The following is a 25904-nucleotide window of genomic DNA, read 5'->3' as shown; positions in this document are numbered from 1 at the left end:
ACAATGTCCCTGCAGGCCTCGATAAACGCTCATCGGGCCGTGGAATAGGCCCAGTAAACGAGTGCAGATCTAGCAGATCGGCCCTCGTTTACACTGTTGATTGGGCCCTAAGTATAGATACCGAGGGAGAATAGAAGAGAAAACTTTTCTTTTAGACAGATGTTGGCTCTCGCAGTGGTGAGCAAGTGGTTAACAAACAAATGGAGCACAATGCCTAATAGAAGCAGAACAGAAGAGAAGTGCTGTAGATACAGAAAACATGAGACAAAAAACACTGCACAACTATTCATAAATAAAAAAGTTTATTTTCACTTCATTAGTTAGAAATACTATGTTGTTTCCAATACCACAAAGACACACATTTATCCAAATGCATATCTGTCACTGTTATGTCCATAAAGGAATATACAGTGCACTTCAATAGAGATATCAAATATGGAATTCACAAAACCATCATCATTAAAACAATATGTGCTATTTAGGTGTAATGTAATATTTTGCCAACCCCCTCCCCCCTTAGAAAAAAATCCAATGTGGCGGGGTTAAATGCACGGATTAGTAGGTGAATACTACTAATAAAAATTGTCAGTCTCATCTCCATTCCCAAATGAAACAGTATGCTGCTTTCTCCTTGCAGCCTTCTCAGTCATTACTTCCCAGTAAGCCCATTAAATGCTGTGTGCAATTAGGTCCTCATTGAGTTCATAAGCCACATACTTAACTTGTTGAGTGTGCCTCAATACCACACGAATCCTGTGCAAGGAGCATTAGAGAAAACAGAAGGGGGCATGGACAGTAGAACAAAAGGAGAGAAAAAAAAAAAGTTCTTCAAGCTACTTAGACGTTAATAAATACTACTGGAGTGAACATTAATACTCGTGGCGGGTCCAGTAATCAACTATTGCTACAATTTAAAAATAAAATAAAGTAGCATTGTTTAATAAACTAAATATAATACTGTATATGGAAGCATTTTATTTATTGGAAACCTTAAATAGTTAAATATTTTGGAGTGATAATACAACTGGCAAAGCACCATATATAGTGTGTCTAGATATAATAAAAAAATACAAAAGAGATTGGTAACTGAGAAACCAAATTTCTGAGCTGGAAACACTATGATTTCAACTCTAGATACTACATAACTAGTGGAGCCTGAAATAAAGTGCTTTGCAGGAACCACTGCAGTACAGCGCTTAGAAAGACGGGCCAATCCTTCCAATCCAGAGCCCATTCATATTCAAGTGCAAACTCCGGTCTACTGCTCCAGGGAGCTGAAGAAAGAAATGCAAACTTAAAACCTTTACTTGTTGATTACATATTTACATATTTTACTGAGTGCAAAGTGGGAGCTTCCTAATGATTGTATCACAGGACGCAGGGACTGAACGTCTCCATCCTGCTGTGTCAGGAAAAAAATCAACAGCAACGGACAGGTGGCCGAGGAGGAGGCAGCTCTGGGGGGACTTCTGGCTCCGGCTGAAGAGATAAGATGCTGTTGGAAAGCTCATTCCGCATTATATCCAGGGGCATCTGCACAAGACATATTAAGGAGTTACCATGTGGAATACTTATACAAAGAAGAAAAGAAAAACTTTAACTTGGTTATTAAGTGCACCGATCTCCACAATAACCTATAGATTTGTGAGGTAATTATTTTGCTAAAATTCTGGTATTTTGTCTTTACATTAGGATGATTGGATAATCCATGTCAGATGTCTGCAGCATGCCAGAAGAAGCTACCACTCAGTCATAAAGGGGTATCCTAGTCCCAGCCTTAAAATGTATAGTGTCACTCAGGCCCCTTAGTAAGTAGAAAAAGGAGGAGTTTTTACTCACCGTAAACTCTCTTTCTCGTAGTCTTCATTGGGGGACACAGACACCGTGGGTATAGGCTGCTGCCACTAGGAGGCTGACACTAAGAAAAAACAAAACAAGTCGGCCCCTCCCAGCAGGCTATACCCGCCCACTGGCACTGAGCTAATTCAGTAGTGAAAAAGCAGTAGGAGGAGCCGAAACAACCATAAAGAAAAAAACAGTCCACACTCAAAATCTGAAAAAAACACAGGCCAACAGGCAACCTTAATCAGACAACAGAGGGTGGGTGCTGTGTCCCCCAATGAAGACTACGAGAAAGAGAGTTTACGGTGAGTAAAAACTCCTCCTTTCTCGTGCGTCTTATTGGGGGACACAGACACCGTGGGACGTCCAAAAGCAGTCCCTTGGGTGGGAAGAGACAGAGTGGAGCTAAGAAGAGGAAGAAGCCACTGCTGCCTGCAAGACCATGCGGCCCAGACTCGCATCGGCCGATGCAAACGTGTCCACACGGTAAAACCTAGAAAAGGTGTGCAGCGAGGACCACGTGGCGGCCTTACAGAGTTGAAGAGCTGAGGCCCCATGCCGAATGGCCCAGGAAGCCCCAACCGAACGAGTCGAGTGAGCTGCAATCCGGAACGGGGGCGACTTACCCATACTCCGGTAAGCCTGAGCGATGGCGGAGCGGACCCAGCGAGCCAGGGTCGCCTTAGACGCTGCTGACCCCTTTCGAGGACCCTCAGGGATGACAAAGAGTGAGTCCGAGTGTCGAAGAGACTTTGTCCTGGAGAGATAGATGCGCAGGGCGCGAACCACATCCAGCTTGTGGAGCGCGCGCTCCCTTGGATGAGAGGGGGCCGGGCAGAAAGAGGGAAGAACAATATCTTCGTTGAGGTGGAAAGGCGAAACCACCTTGGGCTGAAAAGAAGCCACGGGCCTAAGTACCGCCTTGTCCTGGTGCAACACCAGCAGGGGAGGACGGCAAGAAAGGGCTGCCAATTCCGAAATCCTCCGGACAGACGTAACCGCCACCAGGAAAGCCACCTTAAAGGACAAGATGGCCAAAGGCACTTCCCGGAGGGGCTCAAACGGAGGAGACTGCATAGCATCCAGGACGAGATTCAGATCCCACGGGGGAACTGGGTGCCGATAAGGAGGTGCAATGCGCGCCACTCCTTGGAGAAAAGTCCTGACTTGAGGAACTGACGCCAATGGTCTCTGGAAAAAAACTGAAAGGGCAGAAACCTGGCCCTTAAGAGAGCTCAGAGCTAAGCCTGCGTCCAGACCTGCCTGGAGGAAGGCCAGGAGTTGCGCCAGAGAAAAGGGAAGTGGAGGTGCAGAACAGGCCTCACAGTGACGGAGAAAGGCCTTCCAACAACGATAATAAATCCTTGCCGATGCAGGCTTCCGGGCCCTGATCATGGTTCTAATGACCGCATCAGAGAAACCGCGTGATTTCAGAATCCAGGTTTCAACAGCCACGCCGTCAAACGTAGCGTGGCTAAACTCGGGTGGCAGAGCGGACCTTGAGTGAGAAGATCCGGTCGGTCTGGTAGACGCCAGGGAACGTCGGCGGCGAGGTTCACGAGATCCGTGTACCAGGCGCGCCGTGGCCAGTCCGGGGCCACGAGGATTACCGGAAGTCCTTCCGACTTTATCTTTCTCACCACCCGCGGCAGAAGCGGGAGAGGAGGAAAGATGTAAGGGAGGCTGAACCGACGCCAGGGAATCACCAAGGCGTCCGAGGCCAGAGCCAGAGGGTCCCTCGTCCGGCAGACGAACTTCGGCAGTCTGTGGTTGAAGCGAGACGCCATCAGATCCACATCCGGTGTCCCCCACCTGCGACAGATCTGGGAGAACACCTCGGGATGCAGGGTCCATTCCCCTGGATCCACCCGTGCACGACTCAGATAGTCGGCCATCCAGTTGTCCACACCCGGAATGTGAACAGCGGACAAGGCAAGCACGGTTTCCTCCGCCCAGGAGAGGATCAGCGCCACTTCCATCATGGCGGCCTTGCTGCGGGTCCCGCCCTGATGATTCACATAAGCCACTGCAGTGGCGTTGTCTGTCTGCACCCGAACGGGGAGACCGTGAAGCTGTGTCTGCCAGTGCAGAAGGGAGAGACGAATCGCCCGCAGCTCGAGGATGTTGATGGGAAGACAAGCTTCCTTGGCCGACCAGGTTCCCTGAACCGTCAGATCGTTCCAAACCCCTCCCCAGCCCCGCAGGCTGGCATCGGTGGTCACAATCTGCCAATGAACGGGAAGGAAGGAGCGACCCAGAGAGAGGCTCGGAGACCGCAACCACCACTGAAGGTCTTGGCGGAGGCGAGCCGGTAGTTTCACCCTCCGATCCAGAGAGGGGAGTGACCTGTCCCACCGTGACAGCAGGAAGAGCTGCAGGGGGCGGGAATGAAACTGGGCAAAAGGGATCGCCTCCATAGACGCCACCATCTTCCCCAGAACCCTCATACAGGAACGTATGGACACAGGGCGGTGGCTGCAAAGAACTCTGATATTGGCCTGAAGGGACTGCAACTTGTCCTCTGGAAGGAAAACGCGGGCCTGTACCGAATCCAAACGCATCCCCAGAAAAACGATGGACTGGGCAGGAACCAGGGAGGACTTGGAACGGTTGAGCAGCCAACCGAAGCGAGAGAGCGTATCCAGGGTGACATGGAGGCTCTCTAAATTCTGGTCCTTGGATGGAGCTTTGACGAGTATGTCGTCCAAGTAAGGGGTTACTGAGACACCTCGAGCCCGAAGAAGAGCCATGACAGCCGCCATGGTTTTCGTGAAAACCCGCGGCGCCGAAGCCAGGCCGAACGGGAGAGCCACGAACTGATAATGCTCTTCCCCTACTGCAAAACGCAGGAAACGTTGGTGAGGAGGATAAATCGGCACGTGAAGATACGCGTCCTGAATATCCACCGAAGAAAGGAACTCGCCTGGCTCCAGAGATGCGATCACAGAACGCAGGGACTCCATCCGGAAGTGAGATAGTCGGACGTGACGATTCAAACGCTTGAGGTCTAGAATCGGACGTACCGAACCGTCCTTCTTCGGAACCACGAATAGGTTCGAATAGAACCCGCGGAACCGTTGAAGAGGAGGGACGCGAACAATCACTCCCTTCGAGAGGAGCGAAGGGATGGCCTGGAAAAAACCGGCCGCCAGGGCAGGGGACCTGGGGGGACGAGAAAGGAAAAAACGATCGCGGGGAACGGAAACGAACTCGATCTTGTAACCCTGTGAGATCAGTTCTCGCACCCAGGCATCCTGAACATGAGCAAGCCAGACCTCCTGGAACAACAGGAGGCGGCCGCCCACCTGAGGAGATCCGGGTGGGGGAAAACCTTCAGGAGGAGGAGGGCTTGGAGGTGCCAGGCTTAAAGGGGGGGCGGGAGGCGGCAGATCGCGCCTGCCAGGAAGAACGTTTTTTGGAGAACCCGGACCTTTTGTTCTGGGGGGCCGCAGTCTTCCCGGAGCGAGTCGGCGGGAGCGACCGAAAGGAACGAAAGGAGCCTGGTTTGCGACGGGAATCCTGACGCTTGGGGCGCTGCTGTGGAAGATTGGTACTCTTCCCCCCTGTGGCATCAGAAATTATGTCATCCAGGCGTTTCCCAAAGAGACGAGAGCCCGCAAAAGGAAGGCTGGTGAGAGACCGCTTGGAAGCGTTGTCAGCCCGCCACTCACGAAGCCACAAGGACCGGCGAATAGCAACAATATTGGCCGACGCAAAAGCCGAACAGGCTGCAGCGTCCAGGGAAGCCGAGCAGAGGTACTGAGCTGCGTCTTGAATCTGTTGGGCGAGGTCGGTCAAGTCCTCGGCCGATACGCCAGAAGTAATGCCGTCCCTCAGTTGCTTAGCCCACACTGAAATGGACTTGGACACCCAAGTGGAGGCAAGTGTGGGAAGGAGAGATGAGCCAGAGGCCTCAAAAGCCGACTTAGCTAAGGACTCGGTGCGTCTGTCAGTGGAATCCTTAAGAGACGACGCATTGTCCAGCGGAAGAGTCGTGACCTTGGTCAACCGAGAGATCGGGGGATCCACAGCAGGCGGACCTGACCAGCGAGATACGAGGTCCTCGGGGAAAGGATAAAAGACCGACAAGTGTTTAGGCTTTGAGAAACGCTTGTCTGGGGTCTTCCAAAATTTGGAAAACAGGTCATCAAATTCCTTGTGACTGGGGAAAGTGCTGCGGACACGGTGGCCGCTTTTATGGAAAAAAAAACCTCATCAGCAGGCGAGGGGTCCGGAGAATCCTTCAATTGGAAGGTATCGCGGACTGCGGCCACAAGGCTGTCTACAGTGGAAGCCGCGGGAGAAACATCCTCAGGATCAGAGTTGGAAGCCGACTCCGAATCCGACAGATCTCCAGGCGAATGGGATCGCCTGTTAGGAGAGATATGAGTAGGGGCCAGGCTAGTTCCAGGGGAGCCAGAGGAAGAGCGAGAAGAGGCACGGCGAGGACGCTTGTGAGAGCGACTCCTGCCGGGTCGTACGCAACTGGCTGCCGGGCGGGATTGGGCAGGCGCTGAAGAAGAAGCAGACAGGCGATCAAGGGCGGCCGCCACAGACTGAGACAACTGAGCCATCTGCGACACTGACTGGCAGAGAGAGCGCGCCCAGGCCGGGGCAGACTCCTCAGACTCTGGTGGGGGGTCCTGAGTAGGGGACATAGACGAACAGGACTGCATGGAACAAGCAGCGCAGATAGGCTGAGAGTGGCCAGAAGCAGATTTAGTGTTACAAGACGTACAGAAATAGTAGGTAACAGAGGAAGGGGGAGGATGCTGGCGACGTGTGGATTCAGATCTTGAGTCAGACATAATGAAAAACTAAATATATATATATATATATATATATTAGTAAGAAAAAATCACAGCCAGCTAGTGTATTCCTACAGGCAGATAACTGATGGAGCAGAGAAGAAACCTGTAGAATGACAGAATACACACAATGAGAAAACTCAGAAAAAACAGAAAAAATATAGCCTAAAGTCCCATAGAGACCTTACCAGGCATGAATCTGTGGAAGGAAGCAGAGGTCCGGGCAGGGCACAGGACGGCTGCTGACAGAAGAAGCAGACAGGCCAGGGAGAACAGGCTGGGGGTTGTAGTCCCACGGGCTGAGGACTCCTGACGACCGCGGAGCTGCGCAGTCTGCCGAACCGACCGGGCTGTACAGAAGACCGCGTCACGTGCGTAGTGACGCGTCACGTACGGCGTGACGTCAGACGTCGGACCGCGCGGGAAGAAGCCCGCGCGCGGGAATTTTAAAAGGACCAGATGAGAAGCGGCGCGCGCGCGCGCGCGCGGGAAGAGGTGGCCGCGAGGACCGGAAGTCACGGCCGGACCCGGAAGTCGCCGTCCTAGGAGAGAGGAGGGGGGGGGGCCCCGCAGCCGGCACCTAAAGCGGCACCCCAGTTCCCGACCCCCCCGCGTGCGGAGACGGTATGAGGACCGGAACGCAGCGGGGGAGGGAAAAGGTGCAGGGAACGGAGCTGGAGGTGCCCGGAGGGACGGACGGGGACTTGGGCTCTCTACCCCCCCGGATGGCAGAGCGGACCTAGTGACGGACCGCGGGAGGGAAACGGGGGACCCCAGGGGAGAGGGAGAGAAGTAGGGGATCTCTTACTTACCCCCGCTGAATGACCCCTTGATCTTCTGCCGGCACTATGCCGCGCTGCCGCGCGCAACTTTGGGAGGCTGGGCGGGCAGGGGCTGGCGGAGCAAGTCCGCATGAAGGAGCAAGCAGACAGCAGGGCTAGTCTGTGTCCTGGGCGCTGGGTCTGGCCGGTGGCAACCTAGGGTAAACAGCCCCTTTCCAGTTAGGTTCTGTGCCCTGGTTGCATAAGGGGGGGATCAGGGCGAGTCTTTAATGACCCACCGTGCCCCAGACCTGTAAAAAGGAAAAAAAAAAAAAAAAAAAAAATTAAGCATGATAAAAAAACACAAGCAGAAACTGGTCTGGAGAAACCAGACCTGCGTCTGCCTCCTACTGACACTAAGCTAAACTGAATTAGCTCAGTGCCAGTGGGCGGGTATAGCCTGCTGGGAGGGGCCGACTTGTTTTGTTTTTTCTTAGTGTCAGCCTCCTAGTGGCAGCAGCCTATACCCACGGTGTCTGTGTCCCCCAATAAGACGCACGAGAAATAAGACAAGACATACTTGCTGTGCCTAAGCCCTGGTCCCAAGCAGCTTCCGCTCCGCTATGTCCAGTCCCCTAATGTATTCTCCCTCCTGCTTCTGAGACGAGGGCTCTGGAACAGAACCTGCTGACTCACTGACCACAGAAGTGTCCATCTTGGCCAGTTACTGGCTTAAGTGGCTGGTCCTGCTCCTAAGCACTCAACTCAGAAGTAGGAAGAATTAGAGAATCAGACAAAGCTGAGCGAGGGGAATGGGCGCTCAGGCTAGGGCCTGAATATTCCCTTTAGCAGTGTTTCCTCAACTCCTGTCTTCGAGACCCACCAACAGGTTTTGTTTTGAGGATTTCCTTAGTTTCACAGGTGATATAATTATACCCTTAAAACATGACATGTTGGTGAGTCTTGAGGACTGGAATGAGAAACGCTGCTTTCGAGTGTGGTGGTACCATAAATTTACTAGGGGTTGTATGCATTTACTTGTGTATGTGACACATAAGAAAAATTACAATAGGGGAAACAAAATCTTACATATTCTGTGTTTTATGGAGCGGTTATTGTTGGATTATCTACTTTTCAACAGACTTGGTGGCTTACACATACAATGTCAATTCCCAATTGTGTGGTGCACTGGTTAATGCAGAGTTGTAGACATTACAGTGCTACTTTATATACAGGTTTATTACTATAGAAATTAGTTTCAATTGTCTGCTTTCTCTCTACATTTCATATGATGTTAAAAGAAAGCATTAGGGTGCTAACACACACGACTGATACGCAGCGTATTTTCTGCAGCAGATACGCAGCAGATTAGATCTAAATGACTGAACACAGCATTAAATCTGCTGCGTATCTGCTGCGTGTGTTTGTACTGGAATCACACATGTGGTCTTGTGGAAGTATGTTAAGACAAAGCCAAATTGGATCCAAAGAGAGGGAAATGTATTTAGGAAAGCCTGCAACTTCTCTCTTTTGTATCCATGTGTTTGTCTCAAAAACAGCATGCGTTATTCCAGCCGGAAAGGCTATTCTGACAATATGAAGCCATGAGGATCATCCTAATGAGAAAAAAACCTTTTAATATACTTAGGGTGGTATTACACGGGCCGAGCAGGGCCCGATAATACCTGTAAACGAGCGCCGATCTGCTAGATCGTTGCTCGTTTACTGGCTTTATTACACGGTCCGATAATCGTTTGACAAGAGCTGCAAGGACATCGTTACCGATGTCCTTGCAGCCCTTGCTAAACTGGCATACATTACCCATCCACGTTCCAGGGCTGCTCCTGCCGTCCGCTTCTCCCGCGGTATGGGATTTAGTCACTACCCTTCTCCCGGGGTCCCGTGCGCGCTCTAGCTTCACAGCGTCCTGTCAGCTGGTAGGCCGCTCAGCCAATCACAGGCCGGGACCGCTGCGGCCTGTGATTGGCTGAGCGGCCTATCAGCTGACAGGCCACTGTGAAGCTAGAGCACGCACGGGACCCTGGGAGAAGAGGACGGCAGGAGAAGCCCTGGAACGTGGATGGGTAATGTATATCGTTAGTCGCCGGCCACGCACCGCTATTACACGTAGCAGTGCGCGGTCGGCGCCCGACAAAAATATGGTCTAACCTATATCAATGATCAGCCGATGATCGTTGTCATCGGCTGATCGTTGCATTTATTACATGGAGGGATAATCGGCCGAATCGGGCCAATTCGGCCGATTATCGTTCCGTGTAATAGTACCCTTAGGGTCCATTTACACAGAAAGATTATCTGACAGATTATCTGCCAAAGATTTGAAGCCAAAGTCAGAAACAGACTATAAATAGAGATCAGATCATAAAGGAAAGCCTGAGATTTCTCCTCTTTTTCAAATCCATTCCTGGCTTTGGCTTCAAATCTTTGGCAGATAATCTGTCAGATAATCTTTCTGATAATCTTTCTGTGTAAATGGACCCTCACTTTTGAAACTCTGCTCTAGTCCCCAAAACAATGGTATGTCAACCATAATGACCAAGTCTTGAGACTCATTACAGCTGACATCACCGCAACATTCATAACAGTGTCACATAGGAGAGAATTACTGTATGTTACAAATATAATAACAGGGAAAGGCATGGGGAAAATAGTTACCTTTTTTAATATGTCATCAACCAGCTTTAAAAAGATTTCATCTACATTAAAGTTGTCCTTGGCACTTGCTTCACAGAACCGCATCCCAGTTATCTGTTGTGCAAACTAAATAGGAATATAGGAAAATAATAAGTACATAGTGAAAACCCATTGCGAATGATCAAGTCACTGTCAACTATACAGATGTAATGCAGGTAAATAAATACATATATGTAGGCTCTGTTCACATATGTGCTGTAACTACTGTTAAAGGGGTATTCTGGAGTAAAACATTATTTTCAAATTAACTGTTATGTGAAAGTTATACAAATACATAATTCACTTCTACTTTAAAATATCCAGTCTTCCAGTACTTATCAGCTGCTGTATGTCCTGCAGAAATAGGTGTATTCTTTCCAGCCTAAGGCCTTATTTACATGTTCCGTGCGCGGTGGGTATATACAGCCTGTGTACAATGGACAATGGTGCAATGGTCTTTGGGACTGTGTGAGGGGTAATTTTTGTGTCATGATCTGTAGTTTTATTCGTTTATTCGTTACTACACTTGTGTATATGTGATTATTTGATAATTTTTATTCAACTTTTGCACTTTGGTGGGTTATTGTGCTTATGTCGATTACCGTGTGAGATGAGGAATGTGGAAAATTCTGCATGCAACAATAGCGGACATGTTTATTTAAATAAAAAAAATAAAAAATTATTATATATATATTTTTTTTTTTACACACACTTTTGAAGTCCCCCCCTTGGACTTTTATAAGCCAAAGCATGATTTCTCATAGGGAGCAATGCAGTACATATGTTCTGCACTGATCCATCATTTCTGTACTAGGCTTGCAACAGTCTGTAGCTATCGCCACCACTGGATTACCAACCCTGTAATTCAGGCATTCAAATGGTTAAATAGCTGACACAGAGGATCGCTCTGTGCTGGCTATTAGCGGCAGCCCGCACCTACTGTTTGCAGCTGGGAGCCACCTGGTATAGTAAGATTACTATGTATTAGGATTAAATGGCAGGAAAACTATTGCTACAGTGTATGGAAATATAGGATTTCTACTGTGTGCATAATTATGAGACTCAAATATTTTTAAGCAGTATATAATGAAAAGAAATGGAATAAGAAACATTTACTGACAAAGGAAGAAATAAAATTCTTTCCCTGGAATCCTTACCTTTTCTCCCTGCTGCCGAGTGATTTCTCTGTCAGTTTCACAGTCCAGCTTATTTCCAACCAGGAGGAGCTCTGCATCCTCAGACGCATACTGCATTAGCACAGATAGTAAGTCACTCATTTTTTCACAATAAAAAGGTTACTCATCTACTTTGTCACACTTTTAATAGTAAAATGAAGTCAGTCATGTATTGTGCTGGCTGAAGTATGGCCATAAAGAGGTTCTGTGTCACATACCGTATTTTCCAGCGTATAAGACAACTTTTTAACACCGAAAAAATTTCTTAGAAGTTGGGGGTCGTCTTATACCCGCGTATGGTCGCCCCATAAGGTGGGGGAGCTCAGAAATGGCCCCATCCCCACCGTCTGGGGCGACCACTATGAAAAAACAAAACAAAAAAAAAAACAGTTAACTCACCTGGGGCCCGTTCCCGACCTCCGCGCGTCTCCTGGCCCGTTCCTGGCACAGGCAGTTTGACATACACTGACTGTGCCAGGGATGCCCGATGCTCTTCCGAGCAGCCGAGAGAGCTTCAAGAGAATGACAGAGGCTCCGGAAGTACCTGAAGCCTCTGTCATTCTTTCAAAGTTCTCCCAGCAGCTGAGTGTCCCCGAGCTCTTCCGATGAGACACTCGGCTGCTCGGGAGAGCTTCGAGGATCCTCGGCGCAGTCAGAGTACATCACATTGCCTGCACCAGGAACGAGCCAAAAGACGCACAGTTAACCCCTGCCTTACTACAGCAGGGTTTAACATCCGGCGCATAAGGCGAACCCCTGACAATCTTCTTAAAAGTCAGGGGTCGTCTTATACGACTAGTCGCCTTATACGCCGGAAAATACGATAACTAAAGTGTTTCCATTGTTATTGTAGTAAAATACATAGTTAATAAGGTTAAAAAGACAAGAGTCCATCAAGGTTAACCTCTGTGTTGATCCAGAGGAAGGCAAAAACCCTCACGAGACACATGCCAGGTGCCCCATCACAGGGAGAAAAATTCCTTCCCGACTTCTAAATAGCAATCAAAATAATCCCTGTATAACCAGAAATCTAATGCCCATAACTTGTAATATTGTATTTTTCAGAAAAGCGTCCAGGCCTTGAACTTATTTAATGAATCGGCCATGACAACATCATGTGGCAGAGAGTTCTCACTGCTCATACAGTAAAATAAAAAGTGCCTTTTTTCTAAGCTAAATAACCCCAAGCTTGATAACCTGGCTTGTTACTGTAACTCATTCCTTAACCCATTCCCTTAACCCCTTCAAGACCCAGCCCATTGATGCAAGGATGTCTAGGTCAAATTAATACAATGCTCCTCCCTGCTTTCTAAGAGCCATAGCGCTTTTATTTTTCAACCTACAGGGCTGGTTGAGGTGTAATTTTTTGCGCCATAATCTCTAGTTTTTATTAATATCATATTGGTGCAATAGAAAAATTTTAATCGTTTTTTATAAAAAATTTTCTGATAAATAATTGTAAAAAAATCAGCAATCCTGCTGCAGGGAACAATAATGTTATATTTTAATAGAACGGACAATTCCGCACACTACAGTATATAATATATATATATATTTTTAAATAATTTTTATAATGGGCAAGGAAAGGTATATTAAACTTTTATTGTGCAGACTCTATGCACAGAACGCTGATCCGACAGAACGGAGGGCTTGCCCCTGACCGTCGGTACAAGCGATCAAGACCCCCGCAGTATGGCAGCACGGGGGTCTCGATCACTCAGTGACTGGAGTTTGTCCTGTCACTGACTACCTTGAACGCTGCGATCGCTATAGATCGCAATGTTTAAGGGGTTAATGACAGGCAGCTGCAAGATCCTCAGCTCCTAGGACACTAATGTGTACGGGACCACTCTCACGGTCAGGAATGTACATACATGTTCCTGCTGCAAGGGGTATGTGCAGCAGGAACATATATGTATGTATTGCTGTCATGAGGGGGTTAATGACCTTGGTTGCCCTCCTTTGCACCCACCGTGTCCTTCTTATATACTGGTGCCAAAAACTGTACACAGTGTTCTATATGTGGTCTGACCAGTGATTTATAAAGATGCAAAACTATGTTCTCATCTTTAGTATCTATGCCTCCCATTACTTAATTTGTCATTTATCTGCCAAAGCCTCCAGCTTCTCTAAATCCTTCAGTGATATTATATTATCCTCCTCTGTGCTGATTACTTTACCCAGTTTAGTATCATCTGCAAATATGGAGATTCTACTCTGTAGCCCCTTTACAAGGTCATTAATAAAAATATTAAAGAGAAGGGGAGCCAACACGGGTCTATAACTGACCTCCCTGTAGGAGCTGATCCAATTAGTCTGATTGATCCCTCAAAAACCCATGCTTGTGCTGTGCTATAATATTATTTTTATTAAGACAGTCCAGTATAGCATTCCTTAGAAAATCCTCAAATACTTTACCAACAATAGATGTCAGGCTTAAGGGCCTATTGTTTCTAGGATCACCTTTTGACCCCTTCTTAAATATGGGTCCAGTCTTTTGGAACAATCCCTGTGATTATAGACTATATTAGGAATAAGGGTCTGTACTTAATTCCTGCAAAACTCTGGAATGGATGCCATCTGGGTCCAGTGATTTGTGGATTTTAATATTTTTAAGGCGGAGCTTTACACTTTTTCATTGGTTAGGCAGGTGAGATTTATTGGAAGATTTACATTATCCCTAGTCATGTCATCTGTCATAGAGTCTTCCCATGTAAGTACAATAGAGAAGCAGGTATTTAGTAGATTGGCCTTTTCCGTATCCACCCCACCATTACACCTTTGTGTGGCTGATCATAAGTACAGGATCTAGGGTCCAAATGGAAATCTTGCTGTGTACAGGAGTTTGCATAACTTAGAGACACACTTCTGTTTGGTGACTGGTTGTCACACTTGTCCATAAACCTCACCTTATCAATCATCTTCATCCATTTTGGTAAATCATCAAAAGTCTCTTTCTTGGTGATATCATACACTAATATGATACCCTTGGCACTTCTGTAATAGGCTGAAGTGATACTGTTGAAGCGCTCCTGGCCAGCTGTGTCCCTACAAAAAGCAAGAAGAGGACGTTAAAAAATAGAAAGATACGCAGGACAAATCCCACACAAAGAGCATCAATTAGCATTCAGCTTCACACCTACTCACACTGTGCAAGACAAAGCCTGACTTGTGAGTGCGACAAAGGAGCTCAACCATGTTGGCACCGGCTTCACAAAATGCCTAATGACTGTGTAATGTCTCTTTATTAATATCAGAATTAGGGGCTGAGAGATCACCAGTGGAGGGCCGGCTGGTACTAGAAGTTACTAATGTCCCTTTAACAGATACAATTCAAAGACAATAGACACAGTATTACATTACTTTAGTGATAAACAGATTAATAGCACCAAAGGGAATGTTCACACAAGGTGGAATTTCTGCAAGGACAAACCATTGCACCCTTCAGTGGGTGCAATCCACAGTTATAGTAGTGTCCAAATCTGTGTGGATTATGCAATATGGTAAAGATTTTTGATACAGACGAAAGTGTGGATGCTGCAGATTTCTCTGTCCTATGTGAACATATCCTTGGAGTATTAGACAGCCAGAGCTGCATTGTAAACAGCTGCTGATCTCACTAATACAAGATGTGGACGACCAATAATCTGATCGCTGACCCTATTCCACAGGGCAAAATTGGGCCTATCGTGCCAATAATTATTGCCCTGTGCACTAAATCACTACAAAATGGAGTGCAAAACAGCTAGGGGGCATCTTGTATATCTTAGCACTGATATGTTATACCACTCTTTATTAAAGTGATCAAAAGGCTATAAGAAGTCACAGAACTATTACATGATGAAGTACAGTGGATTTGTATCCTCTTACCATGATTATGCCATCAGTATACATGCTGAGTAACTTTCTAAATACACTGTAGTGTTCTTTGTAAGAAGATCAGCCTATAGACTGCCAGTAAACCCAATAAGATATATACCCTATTCTAAATTATTATGAGAGCTTCCTCATCTCAGAAATGGAGCTGGCCTGTCCTGCAGGTCATAGATAGCTCAATGATGTAAATGGACACTGGGTAATGCACATTTCCCTGTGGTGGTGCTACAGATAAACTTTACACTTGAAAAAATCAGAAGAAAAATATTGCAATCTCTGAAGTATAGCCAAGTATAGTAGTTTATTCAAACCACCATGGAAAGGGGAAAGTGGAGCAGCAAGCGACAGTTTCTCGATTCAATGACTGTCAGGAGCTCCTTGCCGGACTGCTCCACCTTTCCCCTACGACGCTGTCTTCCACGGTGGTTTGAATAAACTGCACTAAGTATTTGGTTATACTTCAGTGAGTGCCGTACTTTTTTCATCTTCTTTTCAATTATTGGACTTGCATTCCCGACCATTCCTTGTCTCCATTGATGCCATTAGTAGTGCTGGTCCTCTGTATCTCATCCATTAATAAATTTTACACTTACTGGTAGGTTTCCCTACACACAAAGCAGCTGATCACTGGGGTCCCAGAAAAGGGGACACTGTGATCAGCTAAGGAATCCTGAAAGTAGAAACTACAAAGCACATACGCCCTCTAGTGGAGGATAGACATAGTTTCCCAGCACTGTACAGCTTTTTGCCAATATTTTAGCTATGCCATGTCCTTTTAGTGTAATTTTGCGCAAACAGGTGCAGAAAAAGCTATTTGACTGTATTGTTTGAACTCCCCAAAAGTTAGCACCTGGGTTAGGTAATATCATGCAGACTATCCAATTGTGTGCACAGACTCTTTTTTGCGGCCGCAATTCTGTGAATTGCGGCCCCACAAAATAGACTTGTCAGTTTTTTGTGCAGCTGCAGAGAAAAACAACCGAGTATATACAGTGTGGCTGGTGTAGCATAGAAACAAATGCAACTTCCCACTGTCAAACAACAGGCGTTGCTGCTATCTGCAACAACGGTCGTTGTTTTACATTGTTTGAACATGGCCCTAAGCTGTAAAATAAAGTGTGTTGTAAAAGCAGAATTAAGTTATCCCAATAACAGAAGCAATTCTCTAGCCATAGTAGAAAGTAGGTCAAATGTCCCCTGAGTGGGTGGAGCGGCAGCATGCATACATGGCCATAGCTCCATTGATTCTCAGGGGAGTTTCCAAACACTGCAGAGCTCAGTGCTCCATATGTATACACAGAGATGCTTAAAGAAGCGAGTCTAAAGATATACAGCTTTCTTGTAAAGGACATATACAGGTCCGGTGCTACCTGAGCCCTTTAAGGGAAACTGACAGCACTGATACGCACATATCTATGTTGCCAGTTTTCATTTATCTATTAAGGGACTATCCTCTTAAGTATACTGGCACGGAAATCCTGCGTCTTTGGGAAAAAAACTGGATGACACGGTCTGCACCCCCCTGCTCTCCGGCCACTGCTGTGTCTCCAGGCCGCCTCCACCTTCTTCAGAGTGATTGTAAGCCAGCCGTAGTGACAGAGCCATGGTCCAAGGGCCAGCCAGATGCAAACAGTGTCACAGAACCCCCTCTAAATAGAAAGATAATTTGTTCCAAGGACGCAGGATCACAGCTAAAGGTACCTACAGGATGCTTGTTTAGTAGGTAACTGTCAGCATGGATACATGCATATCCGTGCTGTCAGTTCCCCTTTAAATACAAACCTGCAGACATAAGCTATTTTCTATTTAATGAACATTAAAGAAATAAAAGAAAAAGTTATTTCAAAGATATGAGATGACTAAAGCACTTGTAAGATGTGAGAGAAAAGGCAGTAAAAAGTAATGTGTTACCTTGTGATGAGCCCACGGACCTCCTCTCTAACAAGTGCTGCATAACCAGCCATGTGGCAACAGCAATCCAGACAGGAACACACAGATGAACCACAGATGACATGATGGCACATACACATTCAAGCATTAGTGCACTGGTGTAGTCAGTAGAAAGCAAAATAAGTAAATTATGATATTAATGAAATGGTGAACAGATAGGGGAGACAAAAAGTTAGAAAATATGAAGCACATACATAGACAATATTAACAAGGTGAATCATTTAGTCACATGCCTACACTGAACAGATGTATGGAGAAGAGACATGTCGGGTGAAAATCATACAAACTGGAGTTTAATGGCTGAATTCAAGCAGAAACAAGCATAAGCACACAAAAGAGCAAAACCTTGAAGATTGTGGTAGAGAATGGGTTAAAAGCAGTTTCTAATATTACTAAAATACATCAATGTGTCCCCAAAGGTAAGAGCCATAAAATGTTTCACAGATGTGTCACCCAATGTAACAGGGACATCAAAGGTCCTATGCCAGCACTGGACTGTGTGTATGTGTATCAATGTATGTATGTATGTATGTATATGCATACTGTGCATATATCAGTGTGTATGTAACAGTGCTAAACTTACACGTATGGAAGCCAAATACATTTCCTAGTTATGATGAATCTTAGGCTGTATTCACACATTTCAACTTCCGCACGGAATACGGACATAGGATGTCTGTAACAGAGTCCTCCTCCCGCCCGGCAGCATCTGTGATAACATGCTGGGAGCAGGGGAACTGTATGCATATGCGCCACACTGTAATGACAGTGACACATATTCATACAGTTCCCCCCGCTCCCAGCAGCTTATCACAGATGCTGTCCGGGCGGGGGGAGGAATCCGTTACAGACATTCCTTCTCCGTGTTCCGTATGGAACATGTGAATGCAGCCTTAGGCTGGGTTCACACTACGTATATTTCAGTCAGTATTGTGGTCCTCATATTGCAACCAAAACCAGGAGTGGATTGAAAACACAGAAAGGCTCTGTTCACACAATGTTGAAATTGAGTGGATGGCCGCCATTTAATGGCAAATATTTGCTGTTATTTTAAAACAACGGCTGTTATATTGAAATAATGGCAGTTATTTACTGTTATATGGCGGCCATCCACTCAATTTCACCATTGTGTGGACAGAGCCTTTCTGTGTTTTCAATCCACTCCTGGTTTTGGTTGCAATATGAGGACCACAATACTGACTGAAATATACGTAGTGTGAACCCAGCCTTAGGGTACAAACACACGCACCGTATATGCAGCAAATACGCAAATCTGCAGCAGATTTGATGCTGTGTTCAGTTATTTAGATCTAATCTGCTGCGTATTTGCTGCGAATCGCAGCAGTAAATACGCTGCGCATACGGTGTGTGTGTTTGTACCCTTACAATGTATGTTTAGGATGCATTTACATATAGTGTGAGCTGTCTACACGGAGCATTAGGGTATGTTCACACTTAGCAAATATGGCAGAATTCCGCTGTGCTTAGTGTCCCCCTGTCAGTGAATGAGAGGTAAATGCTCCTCCGCTGCTACCACTCTCCACTCAAAGAAGTGACATGTCACTTCTTTGAGCAGAGAGCGTCGTCTGTGGAGGAGCGCACGCTATCCCATTGAGATATGACACAATGAGGCAGGCGTAATTCCACAGCTGAGAGTTCCGCTGCGGAATTACACCCATTTTACTCAGTGTGAACATACCCTTACACGTCATCTATGTAAATGGAGTCATAGTTAAAGATAGCTCCATGCATAGTTTTAGTTCATGCGGGTAACACAGCACCATACTGATCATCATCCCACTTTTATAGATGGAGGAGCGGGCACATAATGTACTTACCATATCTGTAACCTAATTTTCTTTCCTCTTAATTCTACAGTTTTGATTTTGAAGTCGACACCTGTAAATGAAAAAGAAAAGTATTGAGCATCTCTGTAATAAATGTCAGCCATGATAGTTGGCCTGTCTGCAGACTGCTATATAACTGTAGGTAAATCTGCTATTCAGAATAACTCATGATTTAGGTGTAACAACGGCCACACGTCACCCACCTCTGTCACTGAGACTGCTGGATCCCTGTGATCTCCTGAATCCTGACTCCTTTGACTTCTATGGAAGTGTGTGTCGGCAGGTGCACAGGCAATCCATTCACTGTCTATGGAACTGGCATAGGTAGCCCAGTACAATGCTCAGCTACCTTCAGCAACTTACATAGAGAATGATAGAGCAGGTGTGTGTGCCGACCCATCGCTCCACTGAAATCAAAGGAGTCAAGAATCCATTTGGGAAGGGGAGGGGGCATATTCAGGTACAAGCGACGTTTCCACCACAATCTGGTCTTTTCCAAGCTCACATTTAGTATACGGCAAAGCCTTGTACATACGTTATACAAGAAACATCGCTCCGATCACCATAAAGATGTTGTACAGACATGTCAAAAGGATTGCTGAGGGTCTGGGGGTTTACACCATCACCATTGCTGGAATGAGGAGGAAGCATGAGATCCAGCACCCTGCTCTGTGTGCACCACACACTTCTCCCAGCAGCCTCAGCGTTTAGGGCCCTATAACACACACAGATTATCAGACAGATTTGTGCAGCCAAAGCCAGGAATGGATTTGAAAAGAGGAGAAATCTCAGTCTTTCCTTTATGACCTGCTTTCTGTTAATAGTCTGTTCCTGGCTTTGGCTCCAAAAAACTGTCGGATAATCTGTGTGTGTAATAGGGCCCTTACACTCCAAGTGATGAAAGTTTTTGAATGTGACACTTTTAGGGTTCTATCTTCTATAGCCTGTACGTTATCATGCCAGGGGGGGCAGAGCCAAGCCCTTATGTACATTCGGATTCCTCATGCTGCCAGACACAATATTATTATGGAACGTGTAGTGTCCCGTGGCCATGAAGCTTCCACACAGTAACGTTCTGTTCACAATATGAGCAGTGAAATGTAGTTTTCGGCCCCCTCCCCCCAGTCACAAGGCAGTGAACAGGTGCCGGCAGCAGAAAACAGCCTGGCGAGGAACGTCAAGTCAGTGACACTGGTAAACACATTAGGGATAGTGCGGAGATCTGCTGGAGTCTATTCTCTCCACCTTATCTGTTCTGTCACAAAGACAGGATGGGCCTGGTCTGCAGCCGACATTCCCAACAACTGCTCCCAGGACGCCATAACATACAGAGGGACTGCGGCCATATATATGTAGGTGTCTGTAAATAACATGGACGCTTGTAGTCACATATGGTGGACACACTGTGCGTTTCCTATAGCAGATTTATGAGACAACCCTCGGCATTTCTAGTAGTTAAGAACTGATCCACACACTAGAAGTTCTCCTGCTGCACGGATCTGAAGCCGACAGCATGACGACATGGCGGAAACACTGCGGCCTTATTGGATAACCTGTCTATTAGACACAGCCCTCAGATTGTGCCCCCCACCGTACATACTCTTATTCCCCCTAGCCCTGCTACCAGTGTGGAGGGGCAGAACCATGATAGTCCCATATACTACATCTGCCCATCCCAATTCCAGACGATTTCCTCTATAAGACTCAGAGGAAAACTTACACACAATCTATTATCACATGCCTCTCTGGTAATCCACCCACCAGGTTATCACACTATATGGAGAAAGTGATGCACATCCTCAGCCGCCATCACGACCTGTGAATCGCACCTGCTATCCGCACAGTCACAGCTGCCTACGTACCCTATTACGCAGGAGTGCAGGGAAGATCTGTATTATTCAGGTTACTTATCATGCATTTCTGTGGAGTCTCTAAATCCTGTCTCTCAGAGTGTGAGGAGTCTATTGCCCATGTTACTGACCGTGGGAGAGGAGTAGTGTGCCAGCTGACTGCCATGAACACCCTTTTTGTGTGGGCATTAATAGAGGGCTCAGCTTATTGTACTGCTCCCCTGGTGCTCAGCAGCAATGTACTCACACATAGCATTACAATGGTCTTCACACCAGGCACATACGCTGCACTAGGAAAGAGGAAATCTGCAGATACCCAATACATGTGAATATACCCTAAAAGCCTCGTATAGCCAAACCGCTGTTCTATTCATAGTCTATGGAGTGGTCACTGATAGCCGAGTACAACACCTGACTACCTTCAGCAGCCTACACAGAGTGTCGCTGGAGCAGTGGGGTGCAATGGCGGCTCAGCGCTTGGGCCATGTTCACATCAGTTGTGAAGCCCCCATCATGAATTGAGGCATCGACTCTGTATGCAGCATTACTTTTCCTATCATGGCAGTCAATGGTTTCCATGAACAGGACCGGACATAGGTGGATGTGAGCGGAGCTTAATGTGTCATTAACACAACATAAGCCAAGTGAGACTCCATTACTAGCCCTGGCTGTCAGTCATGGTGTAAGTGATCCGTGTGGGGAAATACATGGCAGTCAATAGACGTGTCAGTCACAGAGCTGATACCGGACACTCAGGCATTGCGTTACTTCACGGGACACAGTGTGTGGTGTGCGGGGGCAGGCATGACATTACAGGGCGCCCTGCCCCCCATCATCTATCTATAGATCACCTGCACATATATACTTGTATATACTCGTACTGACACACAATGAAAAGTGGTGAAAAAAGATGTGACGCGGCTGCTCATAGTCACCCATGGGGCCGCAGAGGAACGAGGGGCAGAACCTGACCGCTCACTAGTGCCTCACTCGCCTTCGCTTTTGTTTTGGTAAGTCTGAGTAATGTGCCGTCCAAGGATATACTGACACTTAGTATGAGGGTCCCATACAGGCTGTCACCGGCGAGGTCAGGACACCGGGGGTGGGGTAGGGGGAAGCATAATGTGACACACAGCGTACATGTATACAGTCTTATGTGACGCACAGCGTATACAGTCTTGTGTGACGCACAGCGTATACAGTCTTGTGTGACGCACAGCGTATACAGTCTTGTGTGACGCACAGCGTATACAGTCTTGTGTGACGCACAGCGTATACAGTCTTGTGTGACGCACAGCGTATACAGTCTTGTGTGACGCACAGCGTATACAGTCTTGTGTGACGCACAGCGTATACAGTCTTGTGTGACGCACAGCGTATACAGTCTTGTGTGACGCACAGCGTATACAGTCTTGTGTGACGCACAGCGTATACAGTCTTGTGTGACGCACAGCGTATACAGTCTTGTGTGACGCACAGCGTATACAGTCTTGTGTGACGCACAGCGTATACAGTCTTGTGTGACGCACAGCGTATACAGTCTTGTGTGACGCACAGCGTATACAGTCTTGTGTGACGCACAGCGTATACAGTCTTGTGTGACGCACAGCGTATACAGTCTTGTGTGACGCACAGCGTATACAGTCTTGTGTGACGCACAGCGTATACAGTCTTGTGTGACGCACAGCGTATACAGTCTTGTGTGACGCACAGCGTATACAGTCTTGTGTGACGCACAGCGTATACAGTCTTGTGTGACGCACAGCGTATACAGTCTTGTGTGACGCACAGCGTATACAGTCTTGTGTGACGCACAGCGTATACAGTCTTGTGTGACGCACAGCGTATACAGTCTTGTGTGACGCACAGCGTATACAGTCTTGTGTGACGCACAGCGTATACAGTCTTGTGTGACGCACAGCGTATACAGTCTTGTGTGACGCACAGCGTATACAGTCTTGTGTGACGCACAGCGTATACAGTCTTGTGTGACGCACAGCGTATACAGTCTTGTGTGACGCACAGCGTATACAGTCTTGTGTGACGCACAGCGTATACAGTCTTGTGTGACGCACAGCGTATACAGTCTTGTGTGACGCACAGCGTATACAGTCTTGTGTGACGCACAGCGTATACAGTCTTGTGTGACGCACAGCGTATACAGTCTTGTGTGACGCACAGCGTATACAGTCTTGTGTGACGCACAGCGTATACAGTCTTGTGTGACGCACAGCGTATACAGTCTTGTGTGACGCACAGCGTATACAGTCTTGTGTGACGCACAGCGTATACAGTCTTGTGTGACGCACAGCGTATACAGTCTTGTGTGACGCACAGCGTATACAGTCTTGTGTGACGCACAGCGTATACAGTCTTGTGTGACGCACAGCGTATACAGTCTTGTGTGACGCACAGCGTATACAGTCTTGTGTGACGCACAGCGTATACAGTCTTGTGTGACGCACAGCGTATACAGTCTTGTGTGACGCACAGCGTATACAGTCTTGTGTGACGCACAGCGTATACAGTCTTGTGTGACGCACAGCGTATACAGTCTTGTGTGACGCACAGCGTATACAGTCTTGTGTGACGCACAGCGTATACAGTCTTGTGTGACGCACAGCGTATACAGTCTTGTGTGACGCACAGCGTATACAGTCTTGTGTGACGCACAGCGTATACAGTCTTGTGTGACGCACAGCGTATACAGTCTTGTGTGACGCACAGCGTATACAGTCTTGTGTGACGCACAGCGTATACAGTCTTGTGTGACGCACAGCGTATACAGTCTTGTGTGACGCACAGCGTATACAGTCTTGTGTGACGCACAGCGTATACAGTCTTGTGTGACGCACAGCGTATACAGTCTTGTGTGACGCACAGCGTATACAGTCTTGTGTGACGCACAGCGTATACAGTCTTGTGTGACGCACAGCGTATACAGTCTTGTGTGACGCACAGCGTATACAGTCTTGTGTGACGCACAGCGTATACAGTCTTGTGTGACGCACAGCGTATACAGTCTTGTGTGACGCACAGCGTATACAGTCTTGTGTGACGCACAGCGTATACAGTCTTGTGTGACGCACAGCGTATACAGTCTTGTGTGACGCACAGCGTATACAGTCTTGTGTGACGCACAGCGTATACAGTCTTGTGTGACGCACAGCGTATACAGTCTTGTGTGACGCACAGCGTATACAGTCTTGTGTGACGCACAGCGTATACAGTCTTGTGTGACGCACAGCGTATACAGTCTTGTGTGACGCACAGCGTATACAGTCTTGTGTGACGCACAGCGTATACAGTCTTATGTGACGCACAGCGTATACAGTCTTATGTGACGCACAGCGTATACAGTCTTATGTGACGCACAGCGTATACAGTCTTATGTGACGCACAGCGTACAGTCTTATGTGACACACAGCGTACACGGTCTTATGTGACGCACAGCGTAAATGTATACAGTCTGATGTGACACACAGTATATACAGCTTTATACGGCTCTCCAGCCACATCAAAGCATTTGGATATTGGTGCTACACTACCCTGAGCTGACAGATGGGGGCGACACCTCTGTGGCCCCGGCCTGTCTGTGTTTTGCCCTCTCCTGTGATGATGTGAGGACTGAGGGGTCCCCTGGAGAGGGGTGACATCATGGAGCCTACAGACGGGCGCAGGAAAGTGTGGCCATGGGATCAGTTGGACATTTTCCTTAATTTTTGGGCAGCGGTACAAGGAGCTGTCCCCATCTGCACTGTGTTATCAGTGTATAGTACTGCATGGCGGAGGGTCCTCACACCCCACCCAGGTGCAGCCATCCTGCCATAAGGTAATGCCAGGGTCTCTGTCACAGATGGATAGCTGAGCCCTGAGCTGCACTACCTTCCCTCACCTATGGGCAGGTGTGGCGCTGTTTGGCAGACACATGAGGCACAGACACACTGCAGCCGGGTAGTACCACAACTCCCAGCATGCCAGGACTCTCACCCACGGTGGACTTGCACGCCTCGCAGAAGGTGTCGTCCGTGAACCTCTCCATCAGGCTGGTCTTCCCCACTCCCCGGGAGCCGATGATGATCACCTGCAGCTTGAAGTCCGCCGGCCGGGGCGGCTGCTTCCTCCTGCGGCCCTGAGCGCCTGTCAGCGCCGGGGAACCGGAGGCCGAGGAGCCGCCGCCGTACGAGATGTGATTGCTGCTCCCGCCGCCCCCGAGCCCCCTGTGGTATCCCGGCCTGGGATCCATCAGCACATCCGAACCGTATCGTCCGCTAGAGTCCAGCCCGGGTGCAGGCTGGCGGGCCGGGGCGTCCTGGCGGCGGTCACTGGGGGGAGATCCTGCGCTCCACACGGAAACGTCTGGGAGGAAACGGGCTGGGAATGTGCACGGAGCGCCCTCTATGGGTGTGGAAGACCCCGGGCACAGCTAGTGCGGCCGGCGGCCAATCATCATCACTATTACCACACACAGCATAGAGGGGGCCAGACAGCCGCATGTAGCAGTGCAGTGTGTGAATGAGCTCTCAGCAGACATCACAGAGCACGTTACATAGGACTGCAGCCCGGACTGGGCATACAATTCAGCCCTGGCATTGGAGGGCACAGAGGCCCACTTGCTGTCTCCTTTATGTTAAACATGTTTAATGTTTTTGTTTACATTTTTTTGTTTGTTTTTACACAGTTTTTATGTAAAAATAGACTGATTAGCAGAGTTGGCTTTAGGGTGGGCTCACACGTAGAAACCCGCTACAATTCCTGGCTCTGTCTATATGGGTTTCATTCTGTTCCACGTATGTAAATCGCCACTCCCTTAACCCACTGCAGAGGGAGAATACTATACCTTCAGCCTGCTTCTGTGGCTCCCAGCTCCCTGAGTGGGACGTCTGGATGCTGAGAGCCAGGCCGGAGGACAGACAGGTTAGGAATTCACCGTCCGCAGTAGGTTATTGGGGTGGCGCTTTACATACTACTGACTTAAAAAACTGGACTGGGAAGGGCAACGGAAGGGTCAACGTTAGGGGGCTGGGACGGGCCTGGGCTGGGAAGGACCCTAGGAGGATCCGGGTTAGGGAACTGGGGCTGGTAAGGGCGCCAGGAGGGT

General features: G+C 47.7%; 1 protein-coding gene across 1 annotated transcript; it reads right to left on the bottom strand.

Annotated features, from left to right (window-relative positions):
- Positions 1–285: 285 nt before the first annotated feature.
- On the bottom strand, positions 286–25137 carry RAB12 (RAB12, member RAS oncogene family). The gene is made up of 6 exons (XM_069957759.1): positions 24794–25137; positions 18945–19005; positions 14190–14328; positions 11263–11352; positions 10088–10192; positions 286–1533 (listed from the first exon to the last, which is right to left on the bottom strand). Exons 1-6 carry the CDS (start codon positions 25047–25049, stop codon positions 1420–1422), a joined length of 765 nt encoding a protein of 254 aa, XP_069813860.1. The 5' UTR covers positions 25050–25137; the 3' UTR covers positions 286–1419.
- Positions 25138–25904: the final 767 nt, after the last annotated feature.

Source organism: Dendropsophus ebraccatus, chromosome 2 (assembly GCF_027789765.1).
Source record: "Dendropsophus ebraccatus isolate aDenEbr1 chromosome 2, aDenEbr1.pat, whole genome shotgun sequence".
NCBI lineage: Eukaryota > Metazoa > Chordata > Amphibia > Anura > Hylidae > Dendropsophus > Dendropsophus ebraccatus.
The sequence above is the reverse complement of the archived record's forward strand: the minus strand, read 5'-3'. Positions and strand labels throughout refer to the sequence as shown.